This window comes from Balaenoptera musculus, chromosome 15, assembly GCF_009873245.2.
Source record: "Balaenoptera musculus isolate JJ_BM4_2016_0621 chromosome 15, mBalMus1.pri.v3, whole genome shotgun sequence".
In the NCBI taxonomy this organism is placed as follows: Eukaryota; Metazoa; Chordata; class Mammalia; order Artiodactyla; family Balaenopteridae; genus Balaenoptera; species Balaenoptera musculus.
Genome location: NC_045799.1, coordinates 72,020,731 through 72,043,604, shown reverse-complemented (window position 1 = coordinate 72,043,604; position 22,874 = coordinate 72,020,731). Strand labels below are relative to the sequence as shown.

The 22,874-nt window shown below is 50.4% G+C and overlaps 2 protein-coding genes across 4 annotated transcripts; both read right to left on the bottom strand.

Annotated features, from left to right (window-relative positions):
- Positions 1 to 1,292: 1,292 nt before the first annotated feature.
- Positions 1,293 to 9,855, bottom strand: ZNF771 (zinc finger protein 771). Of its 3 annotated transcripts, none has more exons than XM_036827181.1 (3): positions 9,455 to 9,657; positions 8,954 to 9,103; positions 1,293 to 2,343 (listed from the first exon to the last, which is right to left on the bottom strand). In XM_036827181.1, the coding sequence occupies exons 2-3, from the start codon at positions 9,092 to 9,094 to the stop codon at positions 1,540 to 1,542; spliced, it is 945 nt and encodes a 314-aa protein (XP_036683076.1). In that variant the 5' UTR covers positions 9,095 to 9,103; positions 9,455 to 9,657; the 3' UTR covers positions 1,293 to 1,539. The 3 variants fall into 3 exon arrangements, with proteins under 3 accessions (XP_036683076.1, XP_036683078.1, XP_036683077.1); XM_036827183.1 differs by lacking the exon at positions 9,455 to 9,657 and adding an exon at positions 9,753 to 9,855 and having other exon boundaries at positions 1,296 to 2,343; XM_036827182.1 differs by having other exon boundaries at positions 1,296 to 2,343; positions 8,954 to 9,116; positions 9,455 to 9,659.
- Positions 9,856 to 13,894: 4,039 nt separating this feature from the next.
- On the bottom strand, positions 13,895 to 18,081 carry ZNF48 (zinc finger protein 48). Its single transcript, XM_036824144.1, has 3 exons — positions 17,913 to 18,081; positions 17,658 to 17,751; positions 13,895 to 16,502 (listed from the first exon to the last, which is right to left on the bottom strand). The coding sequence occupies exons 2-3, from the start codon at positions 17,734 to 17,736 to the stop codon at positions 14,701 to 14,703; spliced, it is 1,881 nt and encodes a 626-aa protein (XP_036680039.1). The 5' UTR covers positions 17,737 to 17,751; positions 17,913 to 18,081; the 3' UTR covers positions 13,895 to 14,700.
- Between the last annotated feature and the right edge of the window lie 4,793 nt (positions 18,082 to 22,874).

The window sequence follows — 22,874 nt, the reverse complement described above, 5'->3', positions numbered from 1 at the left end:
CCCACTCAACGCTGGCTTTCACCCCCCACCCCTCCACTGAAACTGTTCTCATCACTTTCCCCGAATTCATACACAGTGGACACCACAGCAGCATCTGACTGAGCTAAGTTTCCTCCATAAAACACTTTCCTCTAGATTTCCCAGACAAGACACTTCTGCTTTTCTACCTCTGGCTATTCTGTCACAGACTCAAGTTCTCTACTACCCTCTTCTGGATGTGGTGCCATGCCCTCTAGACCTGATATCCCCAAGGTGTTACTTCCAATCACCTCCCTGACCCGTCCACATTTACTTCACACTCAATGTGTCCAGATTGGGGTGTAACAATTGCTGCCACTTCAACTCTGGTCCTGCTCCTCATCCCGTGTCCCCATCTCAATGACACTGCCTGCAGTCACCCAAGCTAAGAAATGAAATCAGCCCCATCTCTCCTTTCTCCACGTCCACTTTAACTCCTATTAATTCTAGCTCAATAATATGCCATATCCCTCCCCCCCCTCTAATCCCTCAAGGCTTCTTTGTGGCCTTGGAACCTTTAACCTGGCTTCCAGGGTCCTTAGTGGTCTGTCTCCTGCCAACGTCCTTGCTTGTTGTCCCTGCCTTCCACCCCAGAGGACATCTGCAAGCTCTAACAAGTCTGGCATGCAGGTTCAGGGGTTCTCTCCATACGTCCCCAACCCCAACTCTCTTGACCTTAAGACCAGCTTAAATGCCACCTCTGAGAAGAGCCTCTCTAAACTCCAAGATTGCACTGAAGACCTCTCCTATCCAGCAACGCCCCCATCAGAGTTCCAATGACAAGGGACTGCACTTGCCTGTGTACTTGTCCCCACTGTGCCATTCACTGGCTGTCAGTACCTATTTACTCATCTGCAGAAATGGAGGTAAAAGAGTTACCTCACTTTGGGATGCTTTGAGGATGAAAATGAGCTGATAATAATGTAGCACTGAAGTTCTTTAACCTAGTGCTAAAGTTTCCACTATTGCTTCTCTTTACTAGACCGAGTTCCATGAGGTTCATGCCGGCTCACTCAAAGCTCTGCAGAATGCAGTGCCTGTTGATCACGAATGCGCTAAATTTATGGACCCTTCTAGGTCTGAGGTCATGAAGACATAACCAAGGGCCAAGCGTGGAATGACTCCACACACACACAAAACCAGTTCCTGTAACACTTTTGGGCTTATAGCCCCGCTTGACTCCATGACAATTCACCTAAATCAGCTAAGCCTGGGGAGACCCCCAACTTTCCTCCTAATTCACACCCCACCCACCTCATTCACAGGCACGGGTGGGGTGAGAGTATAATACTTTATTCACACGGGCCGAGGGGATGTAATGAGGGGGAGGTGGGCGCGTTTCCAGGGACCCCGGTAGGGGATCCTCCCTGTCTCCCAGTTCCAGGGCACCCAGGCCCGCCGTCTCACCCTATCTGAGACGCAGGTGGCGGGGCGGGGAGTTGTCCGGGTTAACGCAGCCCCAGGTCGGGATACTAGCGTTCCCCTCCCCAGCTCGCACCCCGCGGAGATAAGAATGGCGATTCAACTGCCCTCACAATCTGGGCAGCGCTCAGTGGCAGTGGCTCCGGCGGGTAGCTTGAAGTCCCGGCCGCAGCCCGCGCAGATATAGAGACGGCGCCGCATATGCGCGCGACGGTGGCGGATGAAGTGCGAGCTGAGGCGGAAGCGCCGGCCGCACTCGGCACATGGGTAGGGCCGCTCGCCTGTGTGCGTGCGCGCATGCTCCGCCAGGTTGGAGCGGTGGCCGAAGCCGCGGCCGCACACGGCGCAGCGGTGCGGCTTCTCGCCCGTGTGCACGCGCCGGTGCTTGGCCAGCGCCGAGCTCTGAGCGAAGCGCGTGCCGCAGTCGGCGCATGCGTACGGCCGCTCGCCCGTGTGCGTGCGTCGGTGGCGCGCCAGACACGAACTGCCGCCGAAGGCGCGTCCGCAGTCCGGGCACGAGTACGGCTTCTCGCCCGTGTGCACGCGCAGGTGCTGTGCGTAGTTGGAGCTCTGCGCGAAACGGCGGCCGCATTGTGCGCATGCGTACGGCTTCTCGCCCGTGTGGCGCCGCCGGTGCTGCCGCAGGTTCGAGGCGGCCGAGAAGCGCTTGTCGCATTCTGGGCATTCGTAAGGCCGCTCGCCCGTATGCGTGCGGCTGTGTTTGGTCAGCGCCGACTTCTGCGAGAAGCGCCGGCCGCACTCGGTGCACGCAAAGGGCCGCTCGCCCGTGTGTATGCGGACGTGCTTGGCCAATGTGGAGCGGCGCGCAAAGGCACGGCCGCAGTCCCGGCACGCGTGTGGGCGCGCCGGGTCCGCCGACGGCGCTGGCGCCTCGCTCGGGACCTGCGGGGAGAGGGGGGGACAGGTCAGCCCTGACCGAGAGGCTCGGGAGCCAGAGACCTGGGGCTCTGCCGGCTGCAGCCTCTCCGTCCCCCGTTTGTACAGTAGGAAAAGGCACGGGGTGCGCCTCTCAGGACGGTTGTGCGCGTTAAATGAGATTAACATAAACGCACATATCACAATGCCTAGTGTCATTCTAGCTATTCTTTATTAATTCATCCAGTATTTATTGAACGCATACAATGTGCCAGACTCTGTTCTAGGAACTGGGGATTCAACATTAAAATTTTTAAAAAATGCCTAGTTTCAGGAAGAATGGATACGGAGTGCTGGTATTGGAGGGGGTGCTGCAAGTTTAAATAGGGTTGAGAAACCTCGCTGATGTCACATGAGCGAAGACCTCAGGAGGTGAGAGAGCAGGTTCCAGAGGGAAAAGCAAGGCCCTGAGGCAGGAGTTTTCCTGTTCTAGGAATGGCCAGAAACAGTGCCTAGGGCGGACGGCAGGAGGGGAAGAGTAATCCATGGAGTGGTCCTGAAGGGGATATCTTAGCATAGGGCCTTGCATGTGAATGAGGTGAGGACTCAATAGAGATGTTAGACGGTTTTGAGCAAGGAGGGGAACAGATTAGACTCATATTTTAAAAGGTTTCAAGGGCTTCCCTGGTGGCGCAGTGGTTAAGAATCCGCCTGCCAATGCAGGGAACATGGGTTCAAGCCCTGGTCCGGGAAGATTCCACATGCTGCAGAGCAATTAAGCCTGTGAGCCACAACTACTGAGCCCGTGCTCCGCAACAAGAGAAGCCACCGCAATGAGAAGCCCACGCACCACAACAAAGAGTAGCCCCCGCTCGCCGCAACTAGAGAAAGTCCATGCGCAGCAACAAAGACCCAACGCAGCCAAAAAAAATTAATTAATTTTAAAAAAACAAAAAAGGATGAAGGAGGGGAGGGGGCAGGAACCCAGTGAGGAGGCTACTGTACTGCAAGCCAGAGAAGACAGTGGCTTGGACCCAGGTGACAGAGGTGGGAAGTGAAGGTGGTGAGAAGTGGTCTGCTTCTGGATATATTCTGCAGTTCGAGACAGCAAATTTGACAGTAGATTAGACATGAGGTGTAAAGAAAGAGAGGAGTAAAAATGACTCCAAGGATTTTGAGCTTAGCAGCTGCAAAGGCGGAGTTGCCATCTACAGAGCTGAGGGTGGAGGGAGGAGCAAGCTGGTACCTACTATCCGTTTCTGATCTTATCTGCAGTTCTCCTTGACACATCTGGAGCTCAGGAGAGAGGCCCAGGCTGGAGATGTTAATTGGGAAGGCATCAGCGTGGAGGTGGTTTTTAAAGCATTGAGACTGGATGAGTTCGCCCAAGGAATAGGCAGAGAGAAATGGGGGTGGCAAGACGAAAAGCAGCCAGCAAAGGAGACTGAGCAGAGGCAGCCGGTGAGGCAAGAGACCCAGGAGAGCACAGTGCCTTAGAAGCCAGGCCACCATCAAGTCCAGGCGCTCTAATAAACTTTCAAGAGCAAGCACCTATCATTTTGTAAGCTGCAAAAAAGGCAGCCAGGGTGAAACCCAAATACTATTCTGAGGCCTGAAATGAAAAAAATTCAAAAATAAGCCAGTTTCATGAGGTCTGGGCCTCTGGAGATAAAATCAGAAAAAGAAATGCTTTATAAGAAGCAGATTAAAAAAAAAAAAAGAAGCAGATGAAGGGAAAACAGTTTGTACTAACAGTAAAGAGGAATACTGAGGAAACATTGCTTCCTTCTTAGAAAAGAGAAGGCTCATCCTAGCAAAAGTGGTGTTGAATCTCTACTATGGACTAAGCAAATAGGATATTAATTCATGACCAAATGAAAAACCAGGCACATATTAAGGATAAGACAGTGTTAGCTTCTTTCTCCCCATATTCCATCTCCACCAAGTGATTATCACTATTCTTCTTTTATGGATAAGGAAACAGGTTAAGAGAGGGTAAGTGACAACTAGGGAGTAGCGAGGCCTCTTCTTTCTGAAGTTGTAAGGAGGGCACCTTCAGGGCCTTCAAGATTCTTTGTTAAAAAGACAGTAGCTTTTTGGTAACCACCTCAGAAATTTGAAAACAAGGCAGTTTGGGAAACTGGTCACCAGCCAAGGGAACTCTGGTTTAAATACTATTATCACGATAATGATAATAGTGATAACAACATTACAGCGTAAAGATGTGACAGTGCTATGTTATGTACATTATTGTATTAAATCTTCCTGTCACTCCCCCTTGAGTCAGGCGTTATCTTTTGAGAAAACTGAGCTCAGAGAGATTAAATTCACATAGCCAGTGGGAGTCAGGACTGACCTTAGAGTTCTCACCCTTAACCAGTAGGCTAACACTGCTTCCCTGCACACAAAGCACGAAGATGTGACAGCGGCTGGACTCCCAAGTGCCTGGCACTCTCCAAGAGGGATTCAAGGTTAAAATACAACTTGATACTTTAAATCGAGAAACTCCCCACAGCAAATTCGGCACAGTCTGAATTCAAGGTCACACTTTCCAGTCTTGCCCTGGTTTTGACATCTATTGGGTTTATTTCATCACGTCAGGAGAGAATTTTTCTCATTATATTTTTCTGGCCTGTTTTTCTTTGGCACCCTTCTTTAAGGTGACTTTGACCAGCCTGAGGACTTCCTTATGCTGTATTCACTATCTTGTGAAAAAGAAATTCTTCACACAAGTACCCTTGGTATCTCCAGCTCCAGGAGGAGGGGCCTTGGGTGCCCTAGGAAGAATCTTGGTAAGAGGGGCTGAGTCTAGCTCATTAAGACCCCAGGCAAGTCCCTCCCTTCCCCTGCCTCAGTGAACCAAGGAAGGCAAGGTAGGCTAGGTGAGATCAATATTTCCCGACTTGAGGTATGCACATCACAGAATGCAAGAGGATTCTAAGTGTTATGTAGGCTAACTCTTATCTTACTATGATCATTATGTATTTTCATGGATATTAGAAAAACAACAGATCACATGAAACCCACAATTTCATGAGTATTATTGCTCAGATGAAGGTAAATTTATTTAACAAAGCAATGTGAATCTATCTGAAGAAGAGCATTAAATAAATGAGCAAACAGGTGAGCAGTATACATGTGACTGAAGCTTGGCAAATACCAGACTTACATGCCTTTTAAGTTCTACAGCTGTTAGATTTAAAAATTAGAATACAGGGTATCTGCACTATAACATGAGGGTACTAGGGGGATACATGTAGTATAAGAATATGATAATCCAAGTATTTAAAGTTAGTGATTTTGGGACTTCCCTGGTGGCGCAGTGGTTAAGAATCTGCCTGCCAATGCAGGGGACACGGGTTTCAGCCCTGGTCCGGGAAGATCCCACATGCCACGGAGCAACTAAGCCCGTGCGCCACAACTACTGAGCCAGCGCTCTAGAGCCCAGAAGCCACAACTACTGAGCCCACATGCCACAACTATTGAAGCCCGCGTGCCTAGAGCCCGTGCTCCGCAACAAGGAAGCCACCGCAATGAGAAGCCCGTGCACTGCAACGAAGAGTAGCCCCGCTCACCACAACTAGAGAAAGCCTGAGTGCAGCAACAAAGACCCAATGCAGCCAAAAAATAAATTAAATAAATAAATAAATTTATTTTAAAAAATAAATAAAAATAAAAAATAAAGTTAGTGATTTTGTCTTCCTGCTTAAGGTGTTTTTGTTTTTGTTTTAAACCAGAGCAAACATTCCAGTTTTTTCCTCAGCCATTACTTTTCTAATTAATAACAATAACTGCCATTTACTGAGCACTCACTATGTGCCAGGAAGTGCGGTAAGTGCTTTTCACCCATGTTCTTATTTTAAATTCTCACAACCCTTTGGGTTAGGCTGTATTAGCACCATTTTAAAATAAGGATATAAGACTCAGAAGTAAGTGACTACCAAGGTCCTACAGCTAATCCATCGGCAGGGTCAGGATTTACACTGGAAGTCTGTCATTGTCTAAAACACCTCTTCTCTCATAGAATGATGCAATTCTATCTCACTGACAAGTTTAAGGTTACCTACACAGTTTGTCTCCCTCACCTGGACTTTTTTAGCTGTCAGAATCTCCCTTCTTTTGAGTGCAGAGTATAAAATACAGTCCCTATCCTCTCGCTCATTGCTAAAGGAAGTGTGGTCCACAGACCAGCAGCAGCAGCATCACTGGAAACTTGTTAGAAATACAGAATCTCAAGTCGCCCCCATACCTACTGGACCAAAATCTTCAGTTTAACAAGATCCCCAGGTGATATGTACGCATGTTAAAAATGAAGAAACCTGATCTAGGAGATGCACTACTCCCAGGGAAAGCAGGTGGGAAAGGTGAAGAGGGTTTTCCAGGCTGAAAGACAACATGGGCAAAGTCTTCGAAGTGAGAAGGGTCAGGTGTGTTTGAAGCTGGGGCATGGGATGGGTGCTGAGTGACTAGAGATGAAGCCATGAGGTCAGACGATGAAGACCTTTGAATGCCAGGCGCAGGAGCTGAGGGAAACAGAATACCACTCAAGGGTTCAATTTTAAGCAGGGAGAGACAGGACTGGATGTACATAGAGCCCTCTGAGAAAACCCTTCTATTCATTAAAGATAGTTTGGATTTTAATAGGCAGTGAGAGAATACTCCAGCTACTGAGTGCAGCATAATTAAGGCCTGTTCTGGACAATGACCGGCCATGGGACTGGGTGAGAGCTAAGAGTCACAGAATGTTGACACTAGAAGGAGCTTTGGAGACCACTATTTCATAGAAACCAAGACTCAGGGAGACCACACAGCAAGTTGATGAGCTATCTTGTGGGCACAGTGCTAAATCTTTCTGGGATGTGTGTGTGTAACTCTCATTTCCACCCTCCTCCAAATCCAGTCACCCACGTGATACTTAGACTGGATTTCAAGGATCTTACTTTCATTATCTCATTTTATAGATGAAAAAGCTGTCGAGGCAAAACTGGTAAATAGTGGTTAGGATTTGAGCCAATGCTTTTAACCGCTACATGATACCATTTAGAGTCTAGCTCTACAGCCTTTTCATGACTAGCCATGCCTACACCCACCCTTCCCATCCTTAGCTCCATGCAGTCCAATCAATGTTCCCCGAAACCCCCTTATTTCCATCTTCTCTCCCCTGCTGCCACTACCTTAGAGCAGGCTACCAGCCATACCTGACCTGGTCTCCCCACATCAGCCAACGATTCTTCTAAATAGAAAATCTGATCATGTCTCTCCTCTGATTTGAGGCTTCTGATGGCACCGCATAACCTAACAGAGTATGTCCAAATTCCTAAGCTGGCTTTCAACACCTTTTACTCTCTGGCCCCGCCTACTTCTCTGGCCTTATCTTCTCTGAGCATTTGCTTTTGCTGTTTCCTCATCCTGGAATGCCCTTCCTCCTCCTCCATTTGCCAAATTCCCACTAAGTTTTCAAGGCCCACGTCAAAGTCATTTCCATGAAGCCTTCCCCACTGCCTTGAGTTATTTGCCCTCAATTCTCTGTCTAGGCCTCCATGTTCTGGGTTTCCCTGTTCACTCTCAGCCTCAGGATTCAGCCCAGAAAGGCCCTGATAAAAATGAGTAGAAAAATCTCCAGAAGGATGACCTAGCCCAAGGTCCTGAACTTTAGGGAGAAGAATGAATAATAGCAGCAAATACTTACATAGTGTTTATTATGTGCCAGACACAGTTCTAACTCTTTACACGTATTAACTCATTTAATCCTCCCAACCCCAAGAAGTCGGTGCTATTATGATTTCCCTTTTACCAGTGAGGAAACTGAGGCACAAAGAGGTTAAACTTGCCTAAGGTCACACAGCTGGTAAGTGATAGAGTTGGAAGACCACCCTAAACTCTGGAGTCTGAGTTCTTAACTTATAGGCCAAAGGTGGAGACCAGGGGATTCACAGGGCCGGAAGAGGCAGGCTGAGCTAGGAGGATGGGCCAAGGAGGCCTGAGAAAACAGAACTAAACGGGCCACGGCAGTGAAAGCGCAGAGTCCTAACCACTGGACCGCCTGGGAATTCCCTAAATAGTTATTTTGACTGGAAGAGGAGGCCACAGCAGCCAGCCCCCTCCCCCTAGGGCCCACCACACCCACTAGGGGGCAGCAGAACTTTCTTTTTCTGGGAACTGGCGCCTGTGCAGGAAGAAATCAGAGGGAGCCTGGCTGGGCCCACAAATCTGGCCCAGGAGTCCTCCAGCTGGACTCAGGGCTGCTCTGGCTGTGGGTGGGAGTCCTGTAGGGTTTTGGGAAGTAGAACTATACCTAGTGGCAGTTAAGGTCTCTAATGGGTAAATCTAACTCATATTTTGATCTCCTTAAAACTCCTCTCTTTAAACCTTCAACACCCTTATCAGTCTAACCCTGATAGACATCAAGCTCCACGAGGAACCAAGGAGAGCTTTTACTCTCCAGCACCCAGCACAGAGCCTGGCACAGTAGGCGTGACATCTGTATGATGGCAGCATGGACTGTGGGACAGAAAGACGGGTGGCCAACCTTGAGAGTCAAGGGAAAGTAGGGACAGGATCCCTGGATTCTGTCTGAGGGAGGCTGGACCTGCACCAGGTTTAGGGACGAAGGGACCCCAGGGTGTGGGACACGTACCTCCTTGTTGTCCATGGGGATCTTGAGTTTCACCACTTCATACTTCTCTTCACCCTCATCCTCCTCACCCTTCACCAGCAGCACCATCTCTTCTTGCATCTCTTCCTCCTCCTCCTCCTCTGTCTGCTGTTCACCGGGCATCTTGGTGTCCTGGGGCAGGGAGCTGAGTCAGAAGCTCAGGACCCGCCCCCCACCATGGCTCTGGCCCACACAAGGCGGTGCAGCCGTGGCTTCTCCTGTGATCTTTGTGTCTGACCTTCTTCCCTCTATCCCAGCCCGGCCCTAGGCCCCAGCCCTATCCCGGGACCAGCTCGGAAGACTCTCGTTCACCCCACTCATCCCGGCATTCAAGGCCCTGAACACTTCGAATCTCTAGCCCCAGTGAGTCGCCACCCTCCCCGCGCTGAGTCACTCCCCGGTGCCTGGGTCCGCGGCCCGGAGCTCTAGGGCACGGGCTGGAGGCGGGATCGGGGCGGAGACCCTGAAGGGGTGAGCACTCACCAGCCGCAGGTTCGGGCGCTCGCGCTGCCCCAGGCCAGGGCGCCGGGCGGTTGGGCACTCTGCGACGCCGCGACTCCGGGGGCGGGGCGTAGGCGGGGCCTCGGTGACGACTGGCCATTGGTCAGAATGCCTAACCCCGCCCCCGAGGGGAGGGGCCAGAGGACCCAGGCGTCCGGCCCAAACTGCCCCGGGAGGGTGGCGAGCCCACACCCAGTGCCTTCCGCTCAACCCCGACTCCCAAAGACCCCGGGCCGCCCTACTCGGTGTTCAACGTCCTCACAGTCCGGTAGTGACCTACCTTAAAGGCTCGTCTCCTGCGGCCGGCTCGGAGGTCTCCGCTGCGGCCAAGCGCGTCTGCTCCGCCCGAAATAGGCCACGTGCGCTCCCGCCCCTGCCTGGGCCTCTCGCTGGCGCCCCGCCTGGAGGGCGGACCCTGTTGCCTCCTCACCTCTTCCCTTCCCTCTTTTTGCCTCTTCTCCCATCTTTTCTCCTTTCGCAGCGTCGCCTGCACGGTCTCCTGGTCTCTGGGATATCTTGCTCCTTGAATACATACTTACCAACAGCCACCCAAGCAACCGCTGCTGTTTGTTACGTGGTGTGCCTTGTGCCTCTTACGCGCCATCGTTATGCTAAGCCTTTTGCACATCTGATCTCGATCCGCACAAAGGTGGGTCCATTTCACAGATGAGCTAATTGAAATTCACAGATGAGCTAATTGAAGCTAACTGACTTGCCTGAGTTACACAGTAAGTGTTCTCACAGCATCCCCAGCAACCCAGTAGCCTAGGTGGAAAATTATAGCACACGGACCAGAGTCCACAGAAGTATCTTGTTTGGCTCTCAAGTTTAAAAGTTAACTTCAAAAGAAGCACGAGAGGTCTTTTACAAAATTTAATTTCCAACATTTAAAAATTGAGATATTTCATGTAAAGATCTGTATTTTCCCACTTCTCTTGAAAAAGATACCCAATTCTCCCAATTTATGAATGGGGCAACGAAGATTCAGAAATGATGAAAGAGAAATTACATTCAGTAAGTGCTTACAATCCCTAGTTGTCTCTTTACAACAACCCTGTGGGGATCAATCATATTACCTTCCTTTGACAAACGAGGGAACTAAAAGCTTAAGTAATTTGCTCAAAGTCACATAGCTGGTAAGTAGCCAATTCCAAACCTCATGCTCTTCCTGTTGCACCAAATTCTCTCTCAGAAATGAGGTTACATGAGGAAATTGGTAGCAGAGCCAGGACTCAAGCCTGATCCTCAGTCTGCAGAGCCCAGAACATAATTTGGATGTTGGGATTACATCTGGTCAAAGTTTTGCTCTTCCTCAGAGCTGGGAAAAGGGGGTAAATGAGTGTGATACTCACCCTCAGGATCCCGAAAGCCACTTTGATTGTGTTAATTCTCTCATCAAATATTTATTGAACCCTACTATGTACCTGGCACCATTCTAGATATTGGAGATGCAGTAGTGAACAAAACAGACAAAAATCTTAGCTACCATGGCACTTCTCAAGGTGTAAAAAATGTCAACAAGTAAATAAGATAATTTCAGATAAGGATAGGTGTAAGAAGGAAATAGGGCCAGATGATGCAACAGGGAGTGGCTATGGTTGGGAGCTTCTTTAATGTGGGCAGGGAAGGCATCTCTTAGGATATAATATATGAGATGAAACTTGAATGATGAGAAAAAGTTAGCCATTTGAAAATCTAGACGAAGAATGTTCCAGACAGAACTACAGAGACTTTAAGGTGAGATTAAGCTTGGCATGTTTGAGGAAAAGAAAGAAGGCTTGTGTGGCTGGAGCCAAGTGAGTTAATGGAAATGTAGTGTGGGAGTTGGAGAAGAGGCAGGCAGGGCCAGATTATGGCTGGAACTCTAGCAAAAGGCAAGGCGTGCTTCCCCTAATTCAGAGAATCAGTGAGGAGACTCAGCTGGGAGCAGCGAAAGTCCCTACTGGAAGGTCCTCCTACTGTGGGAGGACTTTGGAACAGATGCTTGCAAAAGGAGGAACATGTACAAGTATCTGTCTGGAATCAGAGCTAGTTCTTGTTCTTGAGAATCTCACAGTCTAGTAAAGAAGGTGATTTTAAAATATATATGTATATGATATATATATTACATACATATGAAAAGGAAACAATAGGTGTTCTGGCAACTCCCTGGAAGGGAGTGGATATTGGGTGCAGGCCTCACCAAAGAGATAAACGTAAAGGACCTTCAGAGATGAGTGGGAGTTTGCCAGATGGACAAAGAGGTAGCAGTTTGTGGGACTGTAAACTCTCGTGAAGAGCACATCATGTTCCCAGGACATCGTTCACCAAAGTATTGAGTGAGCCTTATTGTGTGCCAGGCCCCTTTTAGGACTGGGAGGTAGAAAGTTGAATTTGGAAGTCTTTATCTTACTTCTCACTATTCTGCATTTCACTATTTGCCTTCAGCCTCACTAGAAGTTTACTTGAGTTCTTGAATCCCAAGGACTGGTGCATAGAACACGCCATCCGCCATCCCATCTCCCACCTCCTCCTTTCTTGGCTTGTTCCAAATCATTCTTTACATCTTAACATAATTGCCACTTCTTTGGAGAGGCATTGAATCATGTGGGAGTCTCTCCTGCATGCCTGCTTCCTGCATAGTCTTTACCACGCTTGAAAATATTTGTTCAATGTCTAGCTTCTGCGTAGAAACTGAGGGCAGAAACTTTGTCTTATTCATCTTTCTATGCCCAGTACCCAGCACACAGTAGGTAATGCTGTTGAGTGTCTTTTTATCCTAAAGAAGCTCTAAATGTGTTAAGGGAGCTTAACACATCAGATGAAGGGGGTTCTAACCCAGGCTGGAGGTTTAGGGAAGGCTTCTGGGAGGAAGTAACACTTGAGGTGTTTGGATAGGTTAACACGTTGGGAAGGGGGGCATTCCAAGTTACAAAAACAGAATATTTAAGAGGCACGGGTCTGAAACCACACAAGTGGAAGGCCTTGAATGCCATCTAAGGAGTTAAGTTTTATAGAGAGGACATGCGCATATACGGCAGGGTTTTATTTTTGTTTTGTTTTGTTTTGTTTTAAATTTATTTATCTATTTATTTACTTTTGGCTGTGTTGGGTCTTCGTTTCTGTGCAAGGGCTTTCTCCAGTTGCGGAGAGCGGGGGCCACTCTTCATCGCGATGCGCGGGCCTCACTGTCGCAGCCTCTCCCGTTGCGGAGCACAGGCTCCAGACGCGCAGGCTCAGTAGTTGTGGCTCACGGGCCTAGCCGCTCCGCGGCATGTGGGATCCTCCCGGACCGGAGCACGAACCCGTGTCCCTTGCATTGGCAGGCGGATTCCTAACCACTGCGCCACCAGGGAAGCTCCCGGCAGGGTTTTTAATAGGGGAGTGAAGTGGTCAGATTTTACAAAGTTCACTGCAGACTAGCTTGGAGGCCGACCTGGTAGGGAGGTGAGACACGGCAACCAGCAGGGAGGATCTTCCCAAAGCCCCAAAGGCCTCCATTCAGGTCTATGGGTGTTTGTGTGCACTTAAGGACAGAAGCCGCTGAGAACTCCAGGCCTGAACTCAAAATTCTGGGATTTCGAATCTGTTTAACAACTTGGCAGGGGTGCGAGGACTGGGAGGAGCCGCGCTGCAGCAAGCTTTCATTGGTTTCTAAGGAAGCCCGGCTGACGGTTAAGATGTCGCGAGAGCTTCTACCCGGGGACCGTTCCCGCACGTAAATTAGCTGAGACGCCAAGCCAGCGAAGTTGTAGGGAGTCTTGTACTTCATTTCTTAGATGGGTGAACCGCCCTAGTCTTTTTTGTCCCTGGCCAATCAGGTCAGTTCCTTTTTCCCCTTCCTCCCTATTGGCGCCCTCCTCGGAAAAAGCTAGGAGTTGGAGTCCTGCACCTAATGACGCATGGGTGGCTGGGAAATACGGTTGCCTTTTCTGGGGGATAGAGACATCCCCTTTGCCCTGCCTTTGGGCTATGCAGCCAAATGACCTGTTTCTCGACAAATAAAAAAAGGGTCGCAGGGAGGTGGGGTTTCCCAGAAGGCAGAACATCAGTGTCGGGGTCTTCTGAGCTGGTACCAATTCCTGCCGGCCACTTTTCTCCCAGTACCTGTCGCCATAGCAACAGCGCTCGCAGAACACCCGCCCCCCCACCCCCCACGCTCCCACCGAGTGTTTTTCCTTTTAAGGGTCGCGCTCGAGCCTGTGGCGTAGGTGGCTGCCGTGGGCAGCCAGAACTCAGGTCTGAGGCATCAGCTGACAGGCCTGGTGGCCGTTTTCTTAACCCGTTGTCAGAGCTAAAAAGCAGCTATGACAACCCAACTTCTTTATTTGACAGGGCTCAAAGAGAGCAAGTTTACAACATGGCTTGTGGGTTTTGCCTGTGGTGACCCTTCGGCACCTTTTTCACCCCTCACCACGCACACACGCACACACGAGTCCACGCCTCAGACAAGAAGCAGTTTATTGGCGAGACACATGGAGATGTGGCTGTCAGGCCTTGGTGCTTCCCTGGCTTCTCCTCACCCCTGTACTGCCCTTCTCCCAGTGTATCTCTGCTGCCGTCCACCAGGACCTGGGCTTAGCATCCAGGGCAGATGACTGCTCTTACTGCTGTCTCTGACCTATTCTGCTGTGTCCAGGTGTCAGGGCAGTTTGGGCTTCTCCAGGGCAGATAGGTCTGGCCTCTCCAAGTGTCCTCTTCCTGGCTAAGACCACGTCCAGCGGCCTGAGGCTGGGTACTGCCTGCCTCACAACAATACTCTCACCATCAGTAGGGTGGTCAAGATGGCCCTGCCTCACTCTGTCACCCTAAACCTCAGAAGTCTCATTGTTGCAGCTCATAGGTCTAACAAACCCTGGTTCAGGGTGCTGGTCTCTCAGGGGCAAGGTTGGGAGGGGTCAATTTACAGGTTAAGAGGCAGCAGGAATTTAGAGTTCTTTAAGGGCCCTCAGGCTAAGGTCAGTTTATTCATCAACAAATATTTATTGCCTACTGTATACTAGGCAGTGTTCTAGAAGCTGGGGGTATAAACCACACTGGCAAGGTCCTGACTGAGCCCAGCCAGGAGTTTCCTGAGCTTCAAGGTCATTGTCTCCAAATCTCTATTGCTATCTATCCACTCCTTTCTCCCATTTGTTTCTTCCCCTCCTTCTCCCTCCCACCGCCTCCCAGGCCCTTTCTTCTCTGCTTAAGCGGCAGATACCACCCCCCCCTTTGGTCTCCTGGGCCTCCACCCTCCCTGGACCCCATCATTCCAGTCCCGTTGGTGGCTCCTCTTTGAGGGGCCTTGCCTGACCATCCCCTATCCCAAAGGGCCTCAAGACCAGGTGCCCACGCTGGTGCTTGATGCGGGCAGAACTGTCACCAAAACCCTTGCCGCACTCTGCACACTTGTATGGCTTCTCCCCGGTGTGTGTGCGCCTATGTTTGACTAGATCTGAGCTCCGGGGAAACTCCTTCCCACAGAAGCCACACACGTGGGGCTGGCTGGGCCCAGAGGGCTGAGCCCGGACTCGGGATCGAGGGGCCGTGGGTGCTGGGCCAGGGGGGTTGTGTGGCCTCAGGAGAGTGGATGGTGGCGGTGGCTGAGCCCGTTCACCACGGTGGGTGCGGAGGTGCTTGACTCGGGCGGAGCTGTCGGCAAAACCCTTGCCGCATTCAGGGCAGAGGTAGGGTTTTTCCCCCGTGTGTACACGATGGTGTTTCACCAGGTCCGAGCTTCGGCGGAAACCCTTGCCACACTCAGGGCACTTGTGGGGCTTGTCACCCGCCAGCGGTGGAGGCGGCTCCCCAGCCTGTGGGCCCCCAGGCTCCGGCTCCAAGCCAGGCAGGCCGAAAGGGCCATCACCCGAGTGCGAAGGGCTTCGAGGCGTCAGCGGGGGGCTGGTGCCGAGGGGAGGTGGGGGTGGGCTTGAGCTGGGGGGTGGGCTGGGGATCAGGGGGGCGAGGGGGTAGCCTGGGAAGCTGAAGTCCTGGGGCTCCGCGTGAGTGAGGCGGTGGCGGAAAAGGGTGGAGCTGAGGCTGAAGGTGCGGGCACACTCCGGACAGGCATGAGGCCTCTCGCCACTGTGGGTGCGGAGGTGCTTGACCCGGGCAGAGCTGTCAGCGAAGCCCTTGCCACACTCAGGGCAGAGGTAAGGCTTCTCTCCTGTGTGCACCCGCAGGTGCTTCACCAGATCTGAGCCCCTGGCAAACTCCTTTCCACACACATCACAGCCAAAAGGCTTGGGCCCCAGGTGACTGCGCTGGTGGCTCAGGAGGCTGCAGCTGAGCACAAATCTTTTGCCACAGTCGGTGCAGATGTATGGCTTGTCCTGGGCCTTAGGTCCCTGTGCAGCTGCCGTGGCTGCTCGAGATGGCTGCCGTCGGGGCACCACGGGCCGGGGGGGCTGCTCCCCCCGGTGTGTCCGCTGGTGCTTTATGCGGGCAGAACTGTCGCCAAAGCCCTTGCCACAGACCCCGCACTTGTAGGGCTTCTCGCCCGTGTGTGTCCGCTGGTGTTTCACCAGGTCAGAGCTCTGCCGGAAGCTCTTGCCGCACTCACCGCAGATGGTGGGGCGCTCACCAGCAGGGATCCTGGACCGAGGAATCTTTGGGGGGCCCTGGGCTGGTGGCCGGGCTCTGTAGGGCTTTTCACCACTATGAGTTCGCTGGTGTTTGATGCGGGCAGAGCTATCGCCAAAGCCCTTGCCACAGACCCCGCACTTGTAGGGCTTCTCGCCTGTGTGGGTTCGCTGGTGTTTCACCAGATCTGACATCTGCCGAAAGCTCTTGCCACACTCGCCGCACACGGCAGCCCGATCACTAGCCTGGCCCCAGCGTGGTTCTCCCAGGAGCCGAGGGCCTCTGTCCCGGGCCTGTGGTTTCCCAGGTCCCACTCTTTGGACCCACAAGTCATCCCAGGTCTGAATGCCTTCGGGTTTGAGAGAGGCATTTCCTACTTCATGACCTGGGGCCAAATCTTCCTCTTCCTTGAACCCCAAGTCATCCTCCTGTGGGGCATGTTCAAACTCATCTGGCTGAGAAATCTCCACGTTCTCACTCCCTAGACCTGGGGAAAGAAAAAGGAGTTGTAGACCCTGCCCTTTGGCTCAGCCCCTATCTTTGATAGCAACCTCCCCAGAAAGGCGTCCTTGACCATCTGTGGTTGCAAGGATCTCTCTTGCTCTCTCTCCTCTGAATTTCTGAAGCACTTATTATTGTCTGTGCCTCTCAGTAACAGTAACTTCCTTTTACCGTGCCCTTCACATGTGCCAATAACTTAACCAAGCATTACTGAATCCTTGCAAACAATCCTATGAGGTAATACTGTTAACTACCCCCATTTTACCAACATGGAGACTCCGAGAATTTAAGTCACTTGCTCAAAGTTATAAAGTAGCAAAACCAGGTTTCTAACTCAGGTCTGTCTGATTCTCAAGCCTGTGTTAAGCCCTACATTATACTGCCTCTATTTGGAAAGCCTGGTATTTGCTAATTACATTATATCTTTTTTATATTAGCCCAGTCTGTAACTTATTACTTCAGTCATCTTGTGTGTACCTGAGAGGATCCAGACACACACCTGTCCCTCAGGATGGGTAGGAGAGATAAGATAAGGCACAAAAAATTATAATTGCAGGCTCAGAATAACTGTGCTGTCACGAGAGAGAGGAAATAAAGAGACAGGGCTGGGCTTTCACAGCAGAGAAAAGAGTAAACCATGGAAAGGGATGCTGAGACTAGATTAAGCATGTAAGATCTAGATTGAACACTAGACTAAGGCTTTTAATTAGTAGCAGAAGGGAGCTAGGGAAGGTTTTTGTTAATGGAGACAGGATTAGATCTGGACTTAGATCAATGTGGCTGCACAGTGCATCACTGGAGAGAAAAGGGCTGAGGGGAGGCTGCTGCAATTGCCAGGATGAGACAGAATGAGGCCTGAAGTAGGGCAGAGGCAGCAAGCATGCTGATCGCTGTCGGGGACGGGGAGGGAGTCCTTGAAATGATGCCCCTCAAGGCCTGGCGCATAGTAGGTGCTCAGAAACACTGGCTCCGTCCCTCGGCTTTTGCTCCCCTCCTCCCCGCCCGCCCCCCCACCCCCACCCCCACCCCAGGAAGCACAGTTCATGTCCGATTTTTCTGGGTCTGGGCCAGGCAGAGCCCAGCACCGGGGTCCCCACCCAGCCATTACCTACCCACGGCGGTGCACCGCTTTGGCCCTCACCTGTGCGGGTGCCTCTCAGCTGCTCCCTGTCCTCTGAGCCACGGAGATCCGCGCCCCAGGGCCCCACCGAGCGCTCCATCGCTGGCACGCCGCCCTGAGCAAGGGGACAGACACAATTTCACGGTCACACAGCCATGTGCGGACGGCGGCGCCCTGCCCTCTGCTGGCCGGCACGGGCACCGGGCAGCGTTCGGGTCCGAGGTGCGGGGCGCGGCTCCCGGTGATCCCCGCCCGCGCCGCCAGCCGCCCCTGCACCTGCTGCTCCTTCCGGCGCGCAGCCGCTCCCCTTCTCCTCCCGCCGCCGCCGCTGCAGCAGCCGCCTCCGCCACCCCGGCGCCCTCCGGAGCTCCTCGGCGGGGCTCCGGTGCCCGCGCCGCCGACGGCTCGGGGATGCGGGCTCGGCGCCAAACGGGGAGGGGGGCTCAGTCCCAGGCGTTCCCCTGGGGCGGCCGCCGGGGGCGGGGACGGGAAGCGGAAGCCCCGGGCGGCACCCGGCCGCTCTAGGACCTTGGAGGAGCTGCACGCTTGTGGGGGCTGCCCGCGTCCTCCAGAGCTCGGTGGCCGGCGGGCAGCCGCGTGCCGCGGAGAGGGCTACTCTGAGCCGAGGACAGTTGCCCGAACTCGGTGGTATTAACCGTGTGCCTCCTGGGCTGGAGCTGGATGTGGTGGGCCGAAGACTTCCTAATTGTCGCTGTGTCGGGCCACCCGCGCCGACCTCCGGAGCTGGCCGACAGCGCCAGCCACCCCGGCCCGGAGAGACAAAGAGAGATCCCAAGGCAGACCCAGGGAAAGGGGTGGGGGAAAGACCAAGGCAGACAAAGGGCGTCAGAGGGCGGCGGAGACCCCAGATGGGGCGGGGGCGGGGCGCCGAGACACGGGAAACAAAGCGGGGCCGATCGGCGAGGCCGAGGGCCGCGCGTGGGGGCTGGGCTGGGGGAGACCGAGGCAGTAGCGGGAGCTAGTGGCAGACGCCAGATAAATGCTGAGGAGAAGCAGGCCGATGGACACAGACCTGGATCCGGAGTCGTAACCTAAGAGCCCTGAATCAGAGAGGATGCAAAGGCAGAGAGACAGAGACTGCAGCAGACCAAAAACACAGGAGCAAAAGATTGGCCGCCAGAAACAAACACATGTAGAAACAGATAAGAGAGACATAAAGTCGTTGAAGCAGAGTCGGAAGAACTACAAGAAAAGGCAGGGAACCTGGAGAGAAACAGAGGCAGAGGAACGAAGAGTGAAACAGGCAGAGACAAAGAGAAACAGGGACACAAAGAAAGAGGCCATGGGGAGACTAGGGACAGGTCTACAGCCCTACCAAGGGAGCCCAGGGAGAGGCTAAAACATTAAACCCTGTTTCCCAGCTTGGTGGGGCCCTGGCTGGGGCTGTGTTCCAGTGGTCCCAGGGGTGTGATCCCCAGTATCTGTACTCTGGGCAAGGTTGCCTTTGGGGAGGGGGTGGGGTGCCTGTAAGTGTCTGCAGCCCATCTAATGATGGAGAGGGGTAACCAAGGTTTGTATATTAATTAACATTTATTAGCACATCAGTGCTATGTCAAGAGTTTGACAAAGAGATGAAACATGTGTTAAGAGTTGTCCTTGGGGTGCTACCAGTTTAAAGGGGCAAGCACACAAATCATGATAAATAAGAACTCTAAGGGCGTGAGAGAGTTACGTTCACCGATTCAAGATAGTAGGAAGAGTTCTCATTTGTGGGAATGAATCTGTGTGGTTTTGTGTACCTGGTATGCATGAATGTTAGACACGGATAAAGATGGAGCACAAATCAATCAACACATACTTACGGATCATCAACCATAAGTCTAGACCCTGGAAATACAAAGAAATCCCTCAGGGAGCTCTCTCTACTCAGTATAACATGGAGACATACAGATGATGTGACAGATTGTACACCGACCTAATAAAGATGTGATAGGAATGTAGTACAGAGAGAGAGAGACCTGTAGAGTTTAGTGGCTGTAGACACTGTCTTTAAGTTCATTCATGCAGAGTTTGATTCCTGACCTTGTCATTTGCTCCCATTTAACCTTGGGTGGGGAAGTTACTTCTGTTTCCTGAACTGTAAAATGGGGATAATACTTAATTTGAATGGTTGAGGTGTAAAGTACTTAGTAAAAAATATCAGTTATTACTCTTTGGGCTGAAGTAACCAAGGAAGAAGGTGGCATTTTTGAGCTGATCCTTTCAGGACAGGTAAGATTTCAGCCAAGTCCAGAGCCTGGCTGAAGTGGGCCTAAAATGAAGAACTCCAGGCAGAGGGAATGAAATGAACAATGGCCCACATACTAATTGAAAACCTACTATGTGCTAGAAGCTTGGGATCCAAAGATGATTAATATCTATCCTCAAAGAGGAAGATAGATAATAGTTCTGTTTTAATGTGTCAAAAGTTTACATAATAGGAAAGTAGTGGAAGCTGCTGATGAGATGGTAAGTTAATCATCTGTTCCATGAACATTTCCCGGGGGTCCAATATGTGCCAGGCACATGTGCTGGGAAACAGAGGTAAGAGGGTACCAAAATGGCAAAGAGCCAGCCCCTCTTGGAGGAAACCCCCAAAGGCTGGCCAGCCCGCATGCCATACTCACTTGGAGAGCTAGCTCTGACTTTGAGAAGACAAAGCCTGGAGTTATTGGGTCTGAACCTGAACTCAGGTCTAAAGACACAGAAACCCTTCCAGGGACGTCTGGTAGGGCCATAGGTAGCTATGAAGGTATGATGGAGAGATGAAAAAGAACTAATCCAGATGATTATTAAATGGAAAGACTGCTGTCTACCATTCACTGCCCCATAGGAAACTCAAGGTGGGATCTTCCTTTCTACAAACAGGCCCCAAACCTTATCACAGGAATGATTGGGCATAATTTGTTGGAGTTAATAAGCATGTAAATAGAATATTGTGTCACTGCTAATTCATATCATCTCTGCACTTAACCAAGCCAAGAGCCTTTTCTGAGGGCATTTATTAGTATGCACAAATGCCTTAAATATGTGACTTCCTTTGACTCAGTAATTCCCCTTATAGAAATGAGGCCCCAGGAAATGGTTGGACAAGTGCACAATGATAGCACCATAAACACAGTCATCCCAGCTCAGCGTTGTTTATCACAGGGAAGAATGGGAATCAGCCTGAATACTAAGCATCTAGAAAAATGATAATGTAGATGTGTATTTATGATCATAGACATAACATATAAAGTGACAAAAACAGGTTTCCAAAGTTATGTTATCCTAGTTTTGTGAATATATATTTATTCATATGTATAGGCATATGAGAAAATCTACAAGGATGAAAATCAAAATGAGGATATATCATGGAATGATATTAGATGTAAATTTTTCTAACCATTTGCATTTGCTAATTTTTCCATGAGAATATGTATTGGTAATACAGTAAATAAATGAATATAAATGCCATTTTTTCTTTTTTTTATTGAGGTATAGTTGATTTACAATATTATGTAAGTTTCAGGTGTACAACATAGTGATTCACAATTTTTTTTGTAAATATTTATTTTATTTATTTTCCTTATCTTTTTGGCTGCGTTGGGTCTTAGTTGCGGCACATGGGATCCTTGTTGAGACATGTGGGATCTTTCATTGCGGCGTGCGGTCTCTTCTTTGTGGCGCTTAGGCTTCTCTCTAGTTGTGGCGTGCAGGTTTTCTCTCTCTAGTTATGGCGCGCAGGCTCCAGAGTACGTGGGCTCTGTAGTTTGCGGCACGTGGGCCCTCTCGTTGAGGCACGAGGGCTCAATAGTTGTGGCGCATGGGCTTAGTTCCCCCGAGGCATGTGGGATCTTAGCTCCCCAAACAGGGATCAAACCCACGTCCCCTGCATTGGAAGGCGGATTCTTTACCACTGGACCACCAGGGAAGTCCCAGTGATTCACAATTTTTAAAGATTATACTGCATTTATAGTTATTATAAATTGGCTGTATTTCCTGTGCTGTACAATATATACTTGTAGCTTATTTTAGTTTGTACCTCTTAATCTCTCAGCCCTATCTTGCCCTTCTCCTTTCTCTCTCCCCACTAGTTTATTCTCTAGATGTGTGAGTCTGTTTCTGTTTTGTTGTATTTGATAGTTATTTTTCATTTTTTATATTCCATATATAAGCGATAATATATAGTATTTGTCTTTGTCTGACTTATTTCACTAAACATAATACCCTCCAAGTTCATCCATATTATTGCAAATGGCAAAATTTCATTCATTTTTATGGCTGAGTAGGTAGTATTCCATTGCATGTGTGTGTGTTTGTGTATGTATATATATATGTATATATATTTTATATATGTATATATAGTACCACATCTTCTTTATCCATTCATCTGTTGATGGACACTTAGGTTGCTTCCATATCTTGGCTATTGTAAACACTGCTGCTATGAACATTGGGGTGCACGTATCTTTTTGAATTAGTGTTTTCGTTTTCTTCTTATATATACCCAGGAGTGCTATTGCTGGATCATATGGTAGTTCTATTTTTAGTTGTTTGCAGAACCTCCATACTGTTTTCCACATTGGCTACACCAATTTACATTCCCACCAACAGTGTACAGGGGTTCCCTTTTCTCCACATCTTGCCAACATTTGTTATTTGTGGTCTTTTTGATGATAGCCATTCTGACAGGTGTGTGCATGTTATTTTCTTAAATATTATTGAATAATTCAGGGAAGAGCTGATTAGAGTCTGAACCCAGGGCAGGGGCAAGACAGTGAAGGGTGTAGAGAGGAGGGGCCAATTTTTCTCATCGATAGAAAGGACTTGGAAACCAATTGGATATACTTGTGGAGAGCAAAGGAAGGAGTTCAGAGTTTTAACTAGGATGGTAGGGCTGCTCGGCCTGGTGAGAAATGCAGGGGGAAGGGTTGTGGTGCAGGGGGAAGGGTATAATTATCCCTTCCCTTGGCTTCTCAAAGTACTCTGTTTATCTCCTTATTACACTACATTTTTAGCACCAGTGCTGTGTGTCACACTTGCTTGTGGCTGTCTCCGTCTCCCCAGAGGGCGGCAACCCTGGCTGATTCACGCTGTCTGGATTCTCAGCAACTAATCCAGAAGAGCAGTCGCTAGATTGGAGCTAGTGGCACTGTTGCACCCATCAGCTCATGTAATAGCAATAACTAGCGTTATGTGTGAGCGCATCTTTTATGCCAGGCACTGCTAAGAACTTTATATGTGTTAGATATGTAA

Excerpts from the sequence above, each read along its gene's own strand:
- ZNF771 (XM_036827183.1), bottom strand. The coding sequence starts at position 9,094 with ATGCCCGGTGAACAGCAGACAGAGGAGGAGGAGGAGGAAGAGATGCAA. Across the intron at positions 2,344-8,953 it reads TCCCCATGGACAACAAGGAG|GTCCCGAGCGAGGCGCCAGC; the intron begins GTACGTGTCCCA and ends CTCTCCCCGCAG.
- ZNF48 (XM_036824144.1), bottom strand. The coding sequence starts at position 17,736 with ATGGAGCGCTCGGTGGGGCCCTGGGGCGCGGATCTCCGTGGCTCAGAG. Across the intron at positions 16,503-17,657 it reads GCTGAGAGGCACCCGCACAG|GTCTAGGGAGTGAGAACGTG; the intron begins GTGAGGGCCAAA and ends TTCTTTCCCCAG.